The sequence below is a fragment of the Bidens hawaiensis genome, unplaced genomic scaffold, assembly GCF_021521415.1.
Source record: "Bidens hawaiensis isolate Kalapana, Puna unplaced genomic scaffold, B.hawaiensis_p1.1 tig00018565_1, whole genome shotgun sequence".
NCBI lineage: Eukaryota > Viridiplantae > Streptophyta > Magnoliopsida > Asterales > Asteraceae > Bidens > Bidens hawaiensis.
In genome coordinates, this window is record NW_027492808.1 from 16935 (window position 1) to 32426 (window position 15492).

At 38.2% G+C, this 15492-nt stretch overlaps 1 protein-coding gene across 1 annotated transcript; it reads left to right on the forward strand.

Annotated features, from left to right (window-relative positions):
• The first annotated feature begins 396 nt into the window (after positions 1-396).
• Positions 397-1260, forward strand: LOC143556346 (uncharacterized). The gene is made up of 2 exons (XM_077045684.1): positions 397-878; positions 1098-1260. Exons 1-2 carry the CDS (start codon positions 512-514, stop codon positions 1241-1243), a joined length of 513 nt encoding a protein of 170 aa, XP_076901799.1. The 5' UTR covers positions 397-511; the 3' UTR covers positions 1244-1260.
• Positions 1261-15492: the final 14232 nt, after the last annotated feature.

Here is a 15492-nt window from a genome sequence, read left to right on the forward strand (position 1 = left end):
ATTGTTGATGCAGTGAAGGCAATGACCACTGCCCAAAAATTTGTGTAGAAGAAATGGGTTTCGAGTCAATGTTAAGACTTCAAGTAACCCAAACTCCAACAACTTTGGGATATTGGTTGCTCATGAACTATAATAACCGTTTAAATGAATTGAACATTGGGAGCGGTGTTATTAAGATAACACCACAAAAACTACATGAAGTGCTGGGGATACCAATGGGTAAGATTCCTGTTTTAGAAAAAGTAGTCCAAGATTAGGGGAAGATGTTACTACAGATTTTTTCAAAAATCAATTCCCGACAAATTCAAGAATAAGTATAAAGTATGTGAAAGACAAACTGGCCGCGGATCAAGGAGTTGGTGAACTGTTTAATATTAATTTCCTTGTGTTGTTCAACACCTGTATAGGATTTGTGACAAAATCAACAACAGTCAATCAATGATTCATCTCCGCAATTGATAAAACCTCGGATATTCCAAATATGGACCGGTGCAGCTATGTTATTTAAAACATGAAAATAACAAAGGAAGAATGGAGAGGTATCAACGTTCAATACAACGGTCCGATCACCTTCCTTGTGATGCTTTACACGCATGAATACCAGAAAAAATATGGTCCATTTGGGACTCCCGTCACAACGCCTGCAGTCAACTACATAACAACAACTACTCTTAATAAGATGGAAAAATACTTGGCGAATAATGGTCCTCCCTTAGAAGAATATGCTACTGAGGTTGCTGCTATAAAGTTTAGTGTTGACGGGAAAGGGATTGATGCGGCTGCTACTGCTCCTGCTGCTGTGACCGTTAGTGCTGCCGGGAAGGGACTTGATGAGACTGCTGATGCTGCTGTTGCTGATACTGCTGCTGTGATAGTTAGTGCTGCCGGGAAGAGACTTGATGAGACTGATGCTACTGCTGTTGTGACGGTTAGTGCTGCCGGTAAGCCTGGAGTTGAAGAAAACACTGCAGCTGAGGAGAAACAAGAACATGGTATTAAACTTGTTATTTTCTTCTAAAAAAAACTCTCATATCTTATCTCTACATGCATTTTATGTAATACAACATTATATGAAATTAAAAAACATATGGTCAAAGTGCATCTGAAACTAGATAATGCCGATCAAACAGCTGAACAAGATTTGGATGATTATGTAAGCGATTATTCACCTTTAAGTTTGCAAATGCCTATCATGCTTGTTGACTATTATTTAACTCCATTACAACTGGCTGGGATAAATTGAAAATGTTTTTGAATTAACAATAACTATATTTTCTTTTTACAGTCTTGGAATAAGGCAATGGATAACAAGTTGAAGAAATCTGATAAAATTTGCTCCAAGATCAACGAGTTGGTCCGTCAAGGAAAGGATAGACATTCATCAAATGAGAATATCTTTGCTAGATGTTGTGAATGGGAAAACAGATTCACTAATAATGTTGTCCCTAAAACACAAGATTCAGATGTTTTTGTTGGCGGTCCAGTGGCTTCTCTAAAAGGTATTTGAGATAAATTATTAGTATAATTAAAACGCTTTTAAAACACTTATGCTGTTATTTTAAACTTATTACATCTGTGTGATGCTGTTGATTCAGATGTTGGTGTTCGTGGTCCAGTGGCTGCTCAAAAAGGTATATCATATATGTACCAGCTTAATTATAATCACAGTTGAACATATTACATATTTGGTTGTCATAAAAAATGATACATGTGATGCAGGTCAAGAAAACAATGTCTCGTGCGCAGATATTGATGAAGTTGTTAATACAGTGGTTGCGTGGGCAAAAGAAGGTATTTAATTATAAATAAAAACCAAAAGGGGTTGAATGTATTTAATTATAGTTACAATTATTTTCAGTCAAATTTAATGTGAGTTGTTTTATGTTTAACAGTTGACACCGGATTGTCAACAAGTGATAGCCTCATTACACTGAACTCTATATATCTTCTGAGAGAGGTTGACGTATCCGCTAGTGTCACAGTAGATGAGCAAATAATTTCAGAGTATATATCTTTTTGTCTTTGAGACATTTGGGAGGAGGTCTACAAGTCCACTCACACAGAATCGTTCAAGGTGGTCTCTGAAAGCTTCTGTCCTGGCATTTATATAGCCACCAATGCAATGGATGTATTCAGTGAAGTAATGAACTATGAAGAAAAGAAAAAATCTGCAGCATCACCGTTCAGATTCTTTGATTCAAGCACTGTGCTGGTATAAATTAATCTATTTTGTTTGTACTGTTAGAAAACACACAATAAACGTTTTAATCATCTGCATTTTAATTATTATACACACAAGTGACCATTATGCTGAGTCAAGGGGTTAAACGGACAAAGAAAGACTGGATGTGTTTTCAGACAACATCGAAAAAGAAATGGCAAGGAGTGGAATTCTATCACTGAAGGAGGTTGCTATAGTGCTCGTGCCAATTCTACAACACGATCATTTCTTTGTGGTTACCTTCAATCTTCAAACAGGAGTGATAGAATTACTTGACAACAGTGCAAATCAAGAAATACCAGCTGATGCAAAGTTTAAAAGCTTAGAAGACAAATCAAAAGCAATTAGAGAGAATTTTGAAGAAAGATACGGAAAGACTCCTGATATACTGGAAAACATATATACCTTTAACCCAAAAAACATACATACCTGTTATAAAAATTGTCAAAATACTTAAATTTCTTTCTATTTTGTGTAGAGAAACGTCTTTTGCATGTATCTTAAAACAATCAAACACCCCATTACTCAGCAAATCCAAGTAGCAACAATCAATAGATTGAAGATGACATGGAGAACAAAATGTAATGGAATAGATTGTGGTATTTTTTCTATGAGACACATGGAGAATATGATGGGAAGAGACCATGGGGGTGTAATCTCAAAAAGGAAGGCCCTGATCAACAAAGACAGCTAAAATGGTTGAGGTTAAAGTATTTGTGCAAAATCTGTAGGTTCCCAGCCGGATCTACACAGGAGTATCTCGTAACACGAGGGTGCGGAATCCCCACGTATACGATATGAGTTTCGAGACAAACTAGTACGTTGAATATCAACAAACACACGAGAACAAATGATAATACTTAATATATTGCAAAAGCGAAAACCAACACGTAACACAAAGGTTACCAAACGGCCGTCAAAAGTAATATCTACATATGCCGAAGTTACAGTTTATATAATCTGATAACTTTGCCCAACAGGTATGCGAAGTTATCATAACTTCGCTCAACAAGTTCGCTAAACATAAAGGCGAACATATAAGACCAAGTTAAACACAAAACGAACAATATAAAACAATTACAGACACAAGTAAACACATGATACTGAACTACTGGCATCATACACCAACAGACTCCCCCTTGGCAGTAGCTTCATATCTCTATCTTCTTTCTCTTGTCTCGTAATCCAAGAAAAAATCACATACCCACCGTCTTCAAGCATGAACGCCCTGTCTTACACAGACAGAGACCACCCTCTGGTACTTCTTCGCTTCATCCTTCCACGCAGGAATGTAGAAAATCTTCTTATCATTTAGTACCTGCTAATCAGCTTGAGACAAATTAACCAAGTGCATGGGATCATACACTCTCAGGATCTCTTGTTCATCCTCATCTTCCATAACAGCTTCAACAGTCTGGCAGTCTACGTACCACCATTTAAGATCCTTTAACACATCCTTGGGCATCATCTTCATCGGAACCTCTTTCAAGCAACGAATCGGCTTGTATTGCATCACCAACCAAGGCTTACCATCAGCCCTCATTCCTCTTTCTTTATCTTCAACCAATTTCCCTTTCTGTGGCTTCAACAACTCGAACTTTTTCTCTTTAACACTTTCCTTCCACACAATTTTCCCAATTATTCTAGCAATATTGTCATCACTTCTATTGATTAATCTCAAGTGTGCCAAATATTTTACCTCGCACTCGGGCAAGGTGTTGAACGATCTCAAAGCCTTTTTAAAATACTGCACCCCATCATAACGCTATATCACAAATAGCTTCAACTGTTCATCATACAACCAGCAAATGATACCTTTCTTTGACTCAGCGTACCCCTTGATGTTGTAACTCTTCTTAAACATTGTTGGAACCGCATGCTTTTTTGTCTTGAAAAACCACTGAGCACAACCTTCTTTCCATCTCGGCTGTTCTTCCCACTCAGACTCATCTGATACATTTGCATCCTGGCCCAAGTTCACCTTATCAACGTTCGGAATATCATGCTCTACACCATCATCAACAATCTCTCCTTCTTCTAACTCACTATCAATCTCTATCTGTTCCCCAATCTTTTCAATCTCATCGATCGTTAACACATCATCAACTAACTCATCATCATTTCCCAACACTTCCTCATCATCTACAACCACCACATCCTCACCACCTGTACACCCTAACGGACCAGCAGACTACCCCTGAGATGTGGAAGTCCCAAGAGTTTGTTCAGTTCTTGGCAACTCACCACCTGCACCTTTCGATGCATTGGAATCATCGTCTTTGTCTTGCCTCTTCTTTGTTCTTAGTTCATCACCCTTGCAACTATACTCCCCCTGAGATGCAAAGAACTCTTTAAGCCGATCAAACATCTTACCGTGCTCCATAAGTAGTGCAGTCTGAACCTGATTTTGTGCCACCAAACGATTAATGGTCTCAGACTGAATTATATTCACCCGTGACAATTCAGTAACCACCCTCTCAAGAGCTGCAATCCTCTCCGAATCAGACAAGTTTGAATCAAAGACAACATTCAAGGGAGAGGTAGCCTGAGGAAAGGTAGCTTGAGGAAACCCATGTGAGATCTCCAAGCTTGCGGGAATGACATGTGGCTGCTGAGTAGGAGTTGAGGATGGCATCGATACAGACAAACCAGCAGTCACCACCAGTGTGGACTCAGCAAACATAGCCACCACCTCTGATGGAGTAATGGTAGGTGGAGGTAGAGAGACAATCTCTGGAGCAGTAAACTGAAACGGGGTTGGAGGTACACTAAAAGATGATGACGTGGTCACCAAAGGAACACTTGAAGATAACGGCAGTGTGACAGTTGAAGTAGCAGGTAACATAGTCATACCCGATAAAGATGGTGGAGAAAACCGAACAACTCTCGAAGTTTCACCAACTCCTGAACCTTCACCAGCCCTTTGCTTCTTTGATCTACATACCATACGAAATAGATCCTCCTCAAAATCCGATTCACTATCATCCGAGTCTTTCTTCCTCTTGCCATGAATTCTCTCTTGACGGGCAAGTATCTGTTGTGCTTCAACTAAATCGTCAGTGGAAGAGACACAGAGTCAGTTCTCTCTGAGTCCGCCACAGATGTAGCGACCATGAAAACATGAACACCAGATGCCTCTGCTATTGAGGCATGAGCTTCAGCAGATGGATCAACCTATTCCATGTCAAAGAACCCTTGCCCTCCAAAGGCAGTTTCAAGGTCAACCTGTTCTTCCGGAGCAGCAACAGGATCAGCAGGCGGTGCTTGCTGTACCACGGGTGGTGGTTGAACCACAGGAGGTGGTTGAGGAACATTTGCCTGTTGCGGTGCCGGATCTAGAAATTCATCACCCGGAGGAGCAACATATGTCGGATTCACTAAGTACCCAAATAATGTTGTGTGCCTAGGGCGTAACTCCTCCTTACATTGCGCAAAAATTCTCTTACTCATACTGTCAACATAACGGATAGGACGACGTTGTGGCAAATTGGGGGCAACATGATTGAGTATCAGTTGTAAGAATCTCGGGTACATCATAAATCTTTCCCGAGCCACTGCACGTCTCTGTCGATCAATCTTGTAGAAAATCATCTGACTAAAGCTGTAAGGCTTGTTGTAAGTCAACGCGGTCATCGCAGACTGCATAGTTGCGCCCATACCATTTGTACCAGCTTTACGACCAAACATACACACTATCATCACATGCATAAAGAACCGCCACTGATCTAACAAAAATCCTTTTCTTCTTTGAGAGTCTCCCAACAAACCCGAATACCCCATACGCAGAAACGCCCCATCTATGAATGTAGCCGGAAAGTCCGTGGGATCATTTGTAGTTTCAACCCCGAACTGTAAAGCAACTCTTATTTGATCTGCCGAGAACTGTACCACTCGTTCATTTACAGTAGCTCGCATCACCGGAGGTTCAACCCTACAGTCATATTCAACGGTTCTCCAAAATTCTTCAATATTTGGTAGGGAAATGGGAAGAGTAGTTGTGATGGCGTGAAAAATACGTGAGCGTACGAGAAAAGAAATGATCTCACGATAGTCCATACCACGAGCGTCCGGATCCAAAGTGATATACATGTTGTGACCCGGAAAGAACTGTCGGTTATCATCTCCACCTTCATCACCACCAGCACCACCAGCACCTGCCACAGCAGCCATATCTGCAAAACCAACGAGCCAAGTCAGATCAGTATGTCAACAGGTCATAACTTCGCCGTGTACCAGAAGCGAAGTTATGTTATAATTTAGTGTGAAGTTCCCATAATATCCAACTTTGCTTGAGAACCAACACAGATAGTGACTGACCAGAACACTTAAGCAAATTTCCTTAGCAGGCGAAGTTAGTATTATAGCGAAGTTGAGTACAACTTCGCTGAAACCCTAACTTCGCCTCTGTAATTAGCGCATCACGGCAACCCATTAGTGGTTAGGACCGACTTGAGAATGAAAACATGAAAAAGTTAGTTCGATTGAGAACCAGATACCCATATTTTCACTAAATCACTGTTAATACCGATTGATAAACGAGGGTTAAGGGTTTGTAGCAAAAGAGACCACAAAAACGGATCATCGAGACACCGATTAGCACCATATTATACGAATTACGAGTCACATAGATCCTACAAACCTTTATCACAGACAAGTAGTAGATTAATATGAGGTTTGATTCAAGTGAATAAGTTCGCCGAGGGTTTGAGATTGAAAAGGTTTGACTTTTGACCAAAGAAACCCTTTTAATAGTTTAGAGAAACCCCAGGGGTGAAGTTGAGTTAACTTCGCCCTAAAACAACATCGCTCAGTCAATCGCGTGGTCAACTTCGCCTCTTTTACTCACCAATTAACTTCGCGATTACGTTAAGTTAGCCCGTTTATGCCTTATGAACAGAAACATATAAAGTTGACCAGGGTCAACTTTGTTTTTAAAAATTATCCGAAAAAGATTTAAACTTAACAATCAAAGAACCAAGTAACCCAGATTTAGAAATTTAAACCATAATACGAAATACATAGCGAAAAATTGAATAAAAGAATAAACGGGATCAACTTTCAGTCTTGACGAGAACCTGCATGTTTTAGAAAAGATCCGAATAGGAATCATACTAATTAAGCGGCTGTCACTCAGATCCATGTTCAGCGGTATTATGACATAAAGAAGCAGGTTGTAGGCAGGTATAAGACTTAGTATGGTTTTCATTGCTTCTGTGATACGGATTAGGTTCAATTAAGCTTAAAATTTAGATGGACATCACATGAGAGATTGTGATGCCTCCTATCTATTCTCAAAGCGTATTTGGCTTTCCCCAAGTCACCCCGAGTTGACTTCGACCCGTAGTGTCTGATTAATCAATAAGCACACAACGATATTTTGAGTCTTCATCCCGTTCTCTGTCATACTTTAAAGTATTCGTTCTTGCCTCTTTCAAGATATTTGTAATAAGATAAGCTTCAGAAGGCTTAATAATAATAACCTTTTTTTTGAACAAACACATTAATACAACTTCAATTTGAAGACAACTGCAAGTCCCGAATCTGGATCACTGCAGATACTTAACACTATCTTTGCGGGAATCAGAACACTCACAGGCTCGTGTATGACTGGGTAATCACTTTTCTGCCTATCATTCGGAAAGATGTATATGGAGACATGCACAACTCAGAATGATTCTCCACATTAAATCGAGAAGATTTAGTTTGTATCACTTCAACTTTTACGCACCATAGAAAGCTACCATAACATACAATGACTATTCTAGAGTCTTTTAGGCCTAATAACTTCACCAGTTACCCACAAAATCAGTTTATGTATCACTTTCCAAGGTTGGATCAATTTTCTTTTAAACATCGTATTGAAACTTCTTACGAAGTTATATCATCTCCCTAAAAAAAATTTTATATTCTAGTGCCCCGATCAAGTCAAAGTCTTTAGGTAAACGGCTATCCTGAAGATCCAATGGATCAGCTGGACTGACCACATACAAGTATGTGTCCTTCTAACTAAGTATGAACGACTACTTTTAAGCGAAAGAATAAAAACCCATCATAAACCGCCCCGGTCACTTTCAGTCATCTGGTTAATGGCTATCCTTATAATCTACACGTAGAAGAAAGGACCAAACATATCCTTGGATACGTCCTTCAAACTTGAGCAACCGACATAATTTTAAGCGATAGTGATGTTTTTTTTTTGTTTTTTTTTAAAGATAAAAGAAAACAAGGTTACTCGGAATTGATCATCCCATTAATCTCATCAAGATTTTGAAAACAGGATCGGTCAAACGCTTTAGTAAAAAGATCGGAAAAATTATCCAGTGAATCAACCTTTTCAAGCACAATTAATTTCTTCTCAGCACAATCCCTGAATCCTGTATAAAATGATGACGAATGTCAATATGTTTAGTTTTACTGTGTTTAACGGGATTGTTAGTTACTGAGATAGCAGCAGTGTTATCAATGCAAATAGGAGTTTTAGTGAAATTCAGACCATAATCGCGCATTTGTTGTTGTATCCATAAAACCTGGGAGAAGCAGTTTGATGCTGCCATGTACTCTGCTTCACAGGTGGAAATGGCTACTGAGGTCTGCTTTTTGCACTGCCACGACACCAATCTTCCACCTTGAACAGATTTCCAATCACGTAACAATTTCTTGTTACTAGTCATGTGCCGGGAACAGCCACTGTCAACAACCCACATGTTGTTTACAGCCCTGTTTGACTGTTCCTGCACAATTAAAGAGATAGATTAAAATCTGGGGACCCAAGACCCTCTGGTCTTGGGTTGAGTAAACCTGTTATCCGGCATCCAGTACCTTGGTTGCCCAAAGTCAGTTTGAGGATAGTATCTATAAGTTCTGAACGGAAAACTTCTAGAGGACTGGCTATGAGGCCATCCAAACCTTCGTGAATTAACAGAATTATACTTGTTGGTTTGATAGTTTTCTAGGAAAAAACGAGACTGATTTCTTTGAAATCTTGGATTAGTCCAATGATTGAGATTTGGTGTGTTCACATTCTTACCAGCATCAAAATTAGTATACGCTTTTATTCTCAGTTTTAGGAGGCCTCATACTTCTAGATTTTCTCTGTTTCAGAGGACAATCAGCGACAAGGTGTCCCACTCTGTTGCATCTGAAACAACTTCTGTTCGAACTATTTCGGTTGTTTTGAACTTTCGTCTCAAAAGTTGTTGCAGATGTCGAGGTTGCGTTACTACCCGTTTGTCTAACATATAGTGGGACGAACGGATTTAAGGAAGATTTCTTTTCATCAGGCTTATAGTTCTCCCCTCGTTTTAGTAACACAACTTTTTCTTCTATCTCATCCGATTCGGACGTTTTGTCCAAATTTGACGACACGGAACTAGAGATAGAACTTGTGACATTTGAACTTGTCTGACTTGTTTCACTCTCATTAACTTCAGTTTCTTTAGCAGAAACTTTTATGAGAACTGTCTGACTAATTTCAACATTAGCAGATTGTTGATTACTCGGATCATACGTATAATTATTGTTGTATGGTGGTGGAACTTCAGAGAATCCAATTCCCCCTTTGTTAACCGGGGAACGTTGAAAACTTATGATATGATCTAACATTGCAAAAGAATTTCTAAATTGATCAATTTTTCTGTTTAGTTCCGCCACTTTTACCTGGTAAACAGCTATCTGTTTATCTTTTTCAGCAATTAGTTTGGTCTTTTCTTCTAACACTTCATAACTAAGATCAATTACTTGTATTTTTTCAGTTAGAGTGGCTTTAAGACTTCTGATATCCTTTTCACTAGCTTTTATTTTTACCGAGTAACTATTTTCTTTAGTTTTAGAAACAGTGATGTTCTTCTTTTAAGTTTTTAAATTGAGTGTCCAAACTAACAAACTGATCATTTAATGTTTTCAATTGATCAAACAGTTTTTCACATTGTTCACAATGAGAGTCAGAAATTACCTCTGAGAGTTGATCGTTCACTTCTGCCATGTATGCTTGATCTTCCCCCGTCTCTCTCTCACTTCCTCCAGTTTCAATGTTTACCAGATTTGCCTGTTCGAACACCTCCTCAACTTGTATATTCCAGTTGTATCCACCGTTCTGTTGAGATACCATAGCCTTATTTTCATTACCACCCCCATTCTGTTGAGCAGACCTGTTCTGGCTTCGTTCGACCCTCTCATTTGTACATTCTTTAGCAAAGTGACCATTCTGTTGACAGTTATAACATCGAACTTTTGACTTATCAAACCCCAGTCTTTCTCCAACAAACTTTCTACCAGTTTTCTTCATAAATCTCTTAACCCTTCTTACTATCATTGCCATCTGCCACTGCAGATCCATTTCCTCCATATCATCAGCGTCGATCTGATCATAGTCTTCATCCAACGTTGCAGGGTCAACTATTTTACCTTTGATGTAATTCTCATAAGATGCAATGAAGGATGCATAGAGAGCGAACTGTTGTTCAGCTGATTTCACACTCATAGGCATATGTGAGTAGTTCTTGGTTGTACCACTGGATGAGGAGTTACCAGTTGTGGTTTGAGGTTTTGAGGAACTACTACCTCCTGCTACGAAACATACGTCACCATCCATATTGAGAATCAAATGACCATCTGGAGTGGAGTTTGATTCTCCCCTTGAGTAGTAGGCAGTGGATTCTGATTTTGAACTTGACTTTGGAGTGACTTTCGCACCATACATTCCCGGATCCTGAACCTGATCAGTTGGTGTCTCCTTTCGAGCCATGTTATGTTCAAAATTTCGTAACTTATTTACCACTGTTTCAAAATCAATCTTCTCAAAGTCTTTATCTTCTCGCATCAGAACTGTGTACATTTCCCATTTTGGTGGGAGAGCATCAAGAAGTTACTCAATTATCTCTTCTTCCTTGTATTCAATGGAGTAGTTATTTAGCTCGGGCATCAGATGATAATATCGTGTGATGATATCATCAAGTGATTCGTTTTTCATATACTTGAATACGGAGAATTGAGTTTTTAGTAGCTTTGTCTTGGAGGTACGAATCCCGACATTTCCTTCATATCTATTTTCTAGTGCTTCCCATAGTTCTCTAGCAGTTTTGTATTTCTTGAAGGTATGAAGAATTTCTTCTTGAAGTGCCATTGTTATAGCTGCATGCGCTTTACTCTTTGCCTCATACATTTTCTTTTCATCATCTTCCATCTTGCTGTACTTCTTAATCTGTTCACGACCTTCAAACATGGACGTTGGTGGAATATACCCGTCTTGAATGCCAACCCACATCTTTGCGTCTTGATACTTCACATACTGTTCAAAACCGATCTTTCCATGCAACGAAATCAGTAGCTTTCAGTAGTTTTGGAGCTTTAGTTGCAGAACCAGCCTCAACCTCCATCTTTACCAGTTCTGTGATGTTTATCAAAGTCATACTTATACGAAACAATACTTAGAATTTAAAATAAGGATTTTGGATGCAGTAGGCAGCGAAGTTACTACAACTTCGCCTATAGATCTTCGCTTAAGGATAACTTCGCCTGCCACACAAGTTCGCCAAGGATAACTTCACCTACAACTTCGCTGTTATGCAACTTCGCTGCTCACTTAACTTCACTGATAATCAACTTCGCCAAACACTTATGTGTTCGCTGAAACCCTAATTCTTGTGATGGCAAGTTCGCCAGAAGAACGAGAGTTGTGCAGGTTAAGTTGGGACGATTGCGAGGGATGCGAGGGTGATTTAAAGATTTATTTGATGAGGAAAGATGGGCAAATGACAAAAACGAGGTCTTTCAACGTAAACTCGTTCCGCGAATAGTCAAACGGAATGATCTTAACACCCGTGTGATAATCCTAAACCACACAATCACGAGCAAAATGCTCTGATACCAATTGTAGGTTCCCAGCCGGATCTACACAGGAGTATCTCGTAACACGAGGGTGTGGAATCCCCACGTATACGATACAGAGTGTCGAGACAAACTAGTACGTTGAATATCAACAAACACACGAGAACAAATGATAATACTTGATATATTGCAAAAGCGAAAACCAACACGTAACACAAAGGTTACCAAACGGCCGTCAAAAGTAATATCTACATATGCCGAAGTTACAGTTTATATAATCTGATAACTTCGCCCAACAGGCTAGGCGAAGTTATCATAACTTCGCTCAACAAGTTCGCTAAACAAAAAGGCGAACATATAAGACCAAGTTCAACACAAAACGAATAATATAAAACGATTACAGACACAAGTAAACACGAGATACTGAACTACTGGCATCATGCACCAACAAAATCCTCCTCTCGGATATAAACCAACACAAAAATACTCTTATCAATAAAGCACTGCTATTCCATGAAAATGATGACACTCGTTTAACCGAAGAAGAGTTTATTGCTGAACTTAAGAAAAGGCAACAACAAATTTGAATGATTTCAAAACTGACTGCTATGTACTTTAAGATACTTGTTATGTTATGCTATGTACATTACCACTTTAAGATAATAGTTACATGTTGAATCAATGTTTTAACACAAACATAAAAATTTTATTATTACCAAAACACACATATAAACACACCATCACAAACATACAAATTTTATTACTACTAATCTCTGGGTGACACACATAAAAACACACCATCACTACATCATAAACACTCATGAAACACCATCACATACTAATCTCTGAGTGACATAAGAAACTTTAACTTCAATTCCATTGAGCAATTCAGTTCAAGAATTGCCTTGCCCAAAAGTTTTAACTGGTCAAGCTCTCTCTGTCCTACATCAACCATAAACAAAACAGCAAGATCTCGGATAGTACTAGCGGGCATTCGAGTAAGAACTTTTGCAATGACATCCCTGGCATCCAAGCTGTTGCTAGTCTTTACAAATTCTTCAGTAAGAGTTTCCCGACAAGCTTTATCTATCTCGATTTGAGCCTCAATATGCCTTCTGAGGGCAGCCTTGTAGGATCTTGATGATGATGATGATGACGAGCAATCCATTATTAACTAAAAAAAATAATTTAAAATTATGTAGGTATATAAGTTTCACAAATGTGGTGTAGGTATATATAACCAAAAGGCTCACAGACAAAACAAAAGGGTGTCCCACGCTTGGGAAACGCAACCGGACGAATAGTAACTCTGTAACAAAAAAACAAAAGGGTGTCCCACGCTTGGGAAATGCACAAACTTGTCTCATGTGTTTTTGTTTAATCATTACTTGCATTTATATCACATGTCAGAATTAATTGATCACAATTATACTCACCTGTCACAAATGCCGGGAAAAATATTATGTTAATGATAGCCTACATTAAAGTTAAGCTATATCTTACTAGATCTTACTATATCTTACTACAAATAAAACTTAACTACATTAAGTTACTGGTTATTCAATCACACTAACAGTTTCAGAAAGATAATAAAAATGTATTCTTCTGACAAAATCATGAAGAACATGGTGAAAACAACGATGGATCTTGAGAAAGAGAAAGATGACACTTTGTTGAAGACAGTCGAAGCGATTAGGGCTACACTCGCATTCGAAAAAACAAAGACCTTCGACTCCTGTAAAATCATGTTGTTTGAAGACGACAATGAGTTTCGAGCAATGGTTGCTGATTATCAGAAACAACAGTCTGAATGCTACGACTCAGTGTGTGAGACCCTAGTTGACACCATAACTACGGTGTCAACCAACATGAGTTTTAAGGAGATGGGGGCGGAGACTGTGGACAAGGCGGAGTGATGGTGACGTTAGCTTTGCTGGTCTTGGTTTTTTGTGATGTATTGTAATTAATGTTACTTTTTGTATGGCATCTATTGATGAATGGTAAATATGGATTATCTTAAAATGCTTTCTTAACATGTTTTATGTATTGTAATTAATGGTACTTTTCGTGATGCATCTTTTGATGAATGGTAAATATGGATTAATGGTTCTCATCTTTCTTTGTTAAATATGTGTGTAATCAATTAGCTTAAAATATGTTATATATTTGTTCAAAAGAGTCTATTACGCTTGCATCACGCTAATGTACAAAGACATATATAAATATCCTAAGACGTTAGTAACACGCATGTGTACAACAACTCCTTTCTAAACCCTCCTATATATATATACTTATATATCTAGTTTTGTTTTCAATAAAAACTCCCTTTTCACTATGGAAGAAACCTCATCGCGGACCATAACATCCAGTAACAATCGATCTCAGGTTTATTGTTTTTGTGGTCAATAAGCCATTCTAAGAACATCAAGGACCACCAAAAATCCAGGTCGGATGTTCTACTATTGTGCATCTCAGGTTAGTGAAATTCCAAATAAAGTTGGAATTCATCTACAATTGTTGACCCTAAACTCTATATTTTTTAACTTAGGGCAAAAAATGTGATTTCTTTACATGGTCTGATTGTGTTTCGTCCACAAGATCTGATGTGTGCACAAGATGTACAGACATAATTCCTATCTTGATGAGGGCAAATAAGTCATTAGAGGATCAACTTGCAAGGAGTGTAGCTTCATTGATTGAATCAGAAAAAAAAGTGAAGATATTGTATTTATTCGCTTCTTGTTGTTTTAAGACTTTTAATTAGTTTTGTAATTAAAAACTAAGAAACTTTGTTATGATTTTAGACCGGCTATTATGATGTATTTTTATGTTTCTGAACGGATTTAAAGGCCTTTTAATGAGTAGTTTAGTTTGAGTATTTTCAAAATCACAGTGTATTTATTTCATTAAAAAGAGGTTATTATAAAAAATTAATAAAAATATGTTCCCTCCTGAGTTTCGAACATGCGGTATTTGCAATCTATGTTTAATCACAAGCGCCTCTACCGTTTGAGCTACACCCTGAGAATGTAATAGAACATCTTTTAAGCGTTTTAACCACATTACTAATAAATACAATGGTTGTTCGTCATAATTCGCCACTTTATTAAAAATGTGGCTAGAAAATGTGACATTAGGTCACACAACGTAATATAAGTGGCTATATCTTTTACCTTTTAGACACATCTCTTATCAATACAGTAGCCGTTTGTCACATTTGGCCACACTATTAAAACATGTGGCTAGTTAAATGTCACAGTTTGTGGCTAATGCATGTGTTTTTGGTCACATGTATCAAAGATCAAACAAACTATGACTGTAGGTCACATTTCGTCACACGTTTTTATAATGTGGCTAGTTTTTGTCACAGCTTTTTTCAAAGTGTGGCGAAAAGTACCTGAGTAGGTATAGAATGGTCACATGAAGAATAATATGTGTGGCCAAAA

Excerpts from the sequence above, each read along its gene's own strand:
- LOC143556346 (XM_077045684.1), top strand. The coding sequence starts at position 512 with ATGAAAATAACAAAGGAAGAATGGAGAGGTATCAACGTTCAATACAAC. Across the intron at positions 879-1,097 it reads TACTGCTGCTGTGATAGTTA|TGCATCTGAAACTAGATAAT; the intron begins GTGCTGCCGGGA and ends ATATGGTCAAAG.